The sequence below is a fragment of the Vicia villosa genome, unplaced genomic scaffold (assembly GCF_029867415.1).
Source record: "Vicia villosa cultivar HV-30 ecotype Madison, WI unplaced genomic scaffold, Vvil1.0 ctg.002354F_1_1, whole genome shotgun sequence".
Taxonomy (NCBI): Eukaryota; Viridiplantae; Streptophyta; class Magnoliopsida; order Fabales; family Fabaceae; genus Vicia; species Vicia villosa.
Genome location: NW_026705905.1, coordinates 47306 through 52242, shown reverse-complemented (window position 1 = coordinate 52242; position 4937 = coordinate 47306). Strand labels below are relative to the sequence as shown.

Genomic DNA, 4937 nt, shown 5'->3' with positions numbered 1-4937 from the left:
ATCGAAAGTCTTCTTGACATGGGGGTTAGTCGGCGTGTCCCATTGAAATCCCATGATGGGATAAGGATGTCTCTCAATGGAAGTACAAGCATGTAGATGAAAGAGATCCCGCTCGAGGGGGAGCATAATGGATGGACTCACACTTAAGGGGGTTATTGTTGAAAAACAAGTATGAGTGGTGTTGAGAAACAAGTGTGAGTTATAAGTTACCCATTGCTTAGAAAAGTGAAGGTTGATCACTTTATAAGTGAGAGAATTCATACACCTATCACCTTAAGGTTTTTGGTGAATATGTGGTGTCTATGTCACTTGTTTGGGTGAGTCTTTGATCTTTAGGTGAATGTTTGACCCAATGTGAATGTTTCCCCCTCATGATGATCCATCAGTTCACCATAACCGTATGTATGTTTGTTTATCCTAGCGTTATATACAATCTATTTATTCATTAATATTGATGCTATCATTGTTTAACTATTTAACTTTATAAATCAGAATTGCTATTGAGAAATACGGTTCGAATCTTGATCCAAGATAATCATCTGTTAAATTCTAACCTCTAGACATAGATTTAGGTTTAACATTCACCGCAAGTATCAATTCTTAATGTTACCTTATTATTTAATAGAATGAGAGATTATCAATTAAACAATACGGTCAAACTCTCATCAGGAGTTTAGACATAAACACTATTTGTGAGCGACACATGATGATATAAATTAATATCTAGGTTTGTATAACTGATCAGTAAGCTACATACGCAATCGTTGAATCAAATCCAATCCCAGCAAGATTTTATCTCTCTAATACTTTATTTATCATTTACCGAATTTTACATTCTATTACTTTGCACAACCAAAATATCTTGTGATATTTCACTTAAAATCATATTAATTTTTGAACCACATTAATATTGCACCAGTCCATGTGGATTCGATACAAACAATACTTACTTTTGATTAATGAACATCAGTAGGTCTCTTCATTTAAATCGAACTTCTATGAATCCTTGTGTCATCTCTTTCCCTTATCTCTTTACTTTTCACAAATTTTATTTATTCTAATTTTTCGCTGTAATTCTCAAACTGTTATCTTAAAAATATTTTTAAACTCTAAAAATAAAAATAATTTTATTTTAAATTATCATTTTTCAAACTCCCACAATTCACTCCTCACTTATGTGAAATTACATGTTCATGTAGAAGAATCATATATGACAATTAGGATGTCGCACCAAAAGACCAGATACCCCCTAATCAACCTCCACCTTATTTTGGTCGGAAGAAACAAATTAACCAAGTGAAGATTTCAAACTCTCAAGACACCTTTCCTCTTAAATTTACAAACACAGGACCACATTGCTCAATGTGATTATAGTCGTAAATATTAAAAAAGCTATAGTAAATCAACAAAAGAATCAAAATTTAAATACATATTTATGGGTATACATTTAAATTAAAACTATTAAAAAGGAAGCAAAATATGTGATAATTAAATTTTTTTTTTGGCTTTATACCACCGATTTAGTCCGGTTCGAGGGCGAGTTCTGGCATCAGTTTAATTATTAAAAATATATTACAGAAGAATGGGAATGCGCGGGAAGCGAGGACGAGGGAGGCCAAAAATGGCACCACCGTCTCCGTTATCGCAACCGTCGCCGGTGCCGGTGTCTGCGGCGAAGGCTACTCCTGTTCCGGAGGAAGCAATTACTGAATCTTTGGTGGAAACTGAAGAGATACGTAAGGCGAATTCACTGGGGAAGGAATCTGAAACCCTAATTGCAGAAGAGGAAAACAATGCGAAGGAGAAGACGATGGGGGAACGGAAATTGTGGGTAGATGTGCTATCGGATAATCGTAATCCATCTAAAGGTCTCTCCATACAGTATGTGGCTCCGTCTATGAAGGATGGTGAAATTGAGATTGTGATTGAGGATGAAGATGTCCAATCGGAGATGAAATTCTGGGAAAACGCACTCATCCTCTATGCGCTTGGTGAGAATTTTAGTATGAACACAATGAAGAACTATATGTTGAAAATGTGGAAATTCGTCAAGATTCCAGATCTGTATTATAATGACGAAGGTTACTTCATCCTTCGATTTCATTCACATGAGGACAAGGATGCTGTGCTCATGAAAGGGCCTTATACACGGAGGAATGTACCACTGTTGCTTCAAGAATGGCGATCTGATTTCAACCTAAAGAGGGATATGTTGAGGACTCTCCCTATATGGATCAAGCTCCCATAGCTTCCTCTGTATCTGTGGGGAGCAAAAAGCTTGAGCAAGATCGGTAGTGCCCTGGGAGTTCCTCTTGTCACGGATGAATGTACAGCCAGGAAGCATAGAGTCTCATATGCTCGGATATTGGTGGAGGTAGATATCACTAAGGAGATGACCAAGGAAATTACCATTAGAGACAGTGAAGGTCGTAAGATTACTCAATACGTGGAGTATGAATGGCGACCAATGTTCTGTGAGAAGTGCAAAAAGCTTGGCCATCAGTGTAAAGAACCGGTCAAAGTGATTGAAAAGAAGTGGATGCCCAAACCAACAAAACCTGAAATAGTTCACGAGGGTACCTCCACTATGCCCAAAGAAAGTGCACAAGAAGCTACTATCACACCACAGAAAATAGATGGTAGTTATGCTGAGGAAGGTAATGATGATACTTGGATCAAGGTGGCCACTAATCGTGAAAGAGGTAAAACTATCTACACTGCACCTTCTAATAGGGTGGACTGTCTGAATGGATTTGAAGCACTAGGAATTTTGAATGATTCTCTAGTGTCTGATGTTGATCCATGTTAGCCTCTTGGAATATAAGAGAGCTGAACAATTCAGGTAAAGTGCGCGAGATTAGCTCCCGTCTCCGTAGTATACAACCTGATATTATGATTTTCATTGAAACCAGAGTTAAGGTGAATAGAGCCAAGAGCATTAGAGAGAAACTCAATCTATATGATAGCTACATAGACAATTACAATAAGCATGCTAATGGCAGGATATGGATTGCTTGGAATGCCACTAAGCATGACATTTAGGTTATTAGTTATAGTGATCAATATATTCATTGTAAAGTGCAAGATGAACAGGGCAGTTTCATGTATTACCTTACTGCAGTGTATGCACATAACCATTTGGCTCAGAGGAGGATTCTTTGGAAGAATATAGAGCATATCTTTATTACCATCCAGGGACCTTGGTGCATACTTGGTGATTTTAATAATGTGATGAATGCCCAGGATAGGATGGGAGGAAGGATGGTTAGTGAAGCTGAGTATAAAGATCTTCATGAGATGTTGACTCACACAGGTCTTAGTGAAATGCATAGCAGTGGGGATCATTTTACTTGGAGCAATAAACATGCTTCTGAGCCAATCTACTCCAGAATTGACAGAATGCTTGGTAACACTGCCTGGTTCCAGTCCACTAGTGACAAGATTCTGAAATGTTTGCCTCCCAATGTATCTGACCATGCCTTACTGTGCTTTATGAATAACACTAAGAGAAAGTGCAAGAGTAGAAGATTTAAATTCTACAATTGTATCACTGATCTTGTTGGTTTTCAGGATGTGGTGAAGCAGAGTTGGAATGTACCTATTTTAGGAACAGCAATGTACATTCTATGGAATAAGCTCCAAAGGCTGAAACCTGTTTTGACTCAGTTTAGTAGCAACATTTCCAATATGAGTCTCCAGCTGAGGAATGCTAGAACTGAGCTTAATGAGGCCCAAAATGACCTGAATCAGAACAGAATGGATCCTGTAGGCATTTTGAAGGTTAAAGAACTGACTGAAAAGGTTATCCAGCTGAATTCCTTTGAAGATAGTATGCTTAGGCAAAAATCTAAGATTGAATGGTTGACTAAAGGAGATAGTAAATCTGCCTATTAATGCTAGCATTAAGTCTAGGAGCCAGCATAAAAGTATGGATACCCTACACAAGGATGATGGTTCTATACTCACTGAGCAAAGAGATATTCAAAATGAAGTTATAAGGTTCTATACAGGGATTATGGGCAGTAAATCAAGGCATCTGAAGCATGTGGATATTGAAGCTCTTAGATGTGGCAAGCAGATTAATATGCAACAAAGGGAGAATCTAGTAGCTCATGTCACTGTTAAAGAGATTGAGGAGGCTTTACATGGTATTGGAGATTTAAAGGCTCCAGGAATTGATGGTTATGGAGCTAAATTCTTCAAAAGTTGCTGGCATATCATTAAGGGTGATGTTATTGAGGCTGTCCAAGAATTCTTCCAACATGGTAAATTGTTTAGAGCTTTCAATAGCACCATTGTCACTTTAATTCTAAAACATGCTAATGCTGTCAATATTAGAGAATATCGTCCTATAGCAGGGTGCACTACCTTCTATAAGATAATTTCCAAAATTTTGACCAGTAGATTGGGAATTGTCCTGAAAGACATCATTCATAACAGCCAAGCCGCTTTTGTTCCTGGCCAGCAGATTCATCATCATATTCTGCTTGCAACTGAGATTATGAAGGGATATGGTAGGAAAAGTGGGCCTCCCAAATGCATGATGCAACTGGATCTTCAGAAGGCGTATGATATGGTTGACTGGAAGTCCTTGGAATGCATCCTTCAGGAGATAGGTATGCCTAAACAATTCATTGATTGGATTATGCTGGGCACTTCCACTGTTTCTTATCGTTTCAATGTTAATGGGGAGTATACTAATATCATGGAGGCTAAGAGAGGACTAAGGCAGGGGGATCCTATCTCCCCTCTGCTCTTTGTTATCATCATGGACTATTTGCATAGAGTCATGAAGAAAATGTCCAAGGATACTGCATTCAAATTCCATAGTCACTGTGCAAAGCTTAGTATCACACATCTCTCATTTGCAGATGATGTGTTATTATTCAGCAGAGGTAAGGAAAATTCAGTGAAGTCTATGTTGGATGCATTCAAAG

The 4937-nt window shown here is 38.0% G+C and overlaps 1 protein-coding gene across 1 annotated transcript; it reads left to right on the top strand.

Annotated features, from left to right (window-relative positions):
* The first annotated feature begins 2392 nt into the window (after window positions 1-2392).
* Window positions 2393-3894, top strand: LOC131638637 (uncharacterized). The gene is made up of 2 exons (XM_058909206.1): window positions 2393-2804; window positions 3080-3894. The coding sequence occupies exons 1-2, from the start codon at window positions 2393-2395 to the stop codon at window positions 3892-3894; spliced, it is 1227 nt and encodes a 408-aa protein (XP_058765189.1).
* Window positions 3895-4937: the final 1043 nt, after the last annotated feature.

Bases quoted from the DNA above. Each gene is read 5' to 3' on its own strand.
- LOC131638637 (XM_058909206.1), top strand. From the start codon at position 2,393: ATGACCAAGGAAATTACCATTAGAGACAGTGAAGGTCGTAAGATTACT. The intron at 2,805-3,079 runs GTTAGCCTCTTG...TTCATTGTAAAG, and splicing joins AGTGTCTGATGTTGATCCAT to TGCAAGATGAACAGGGCAGT.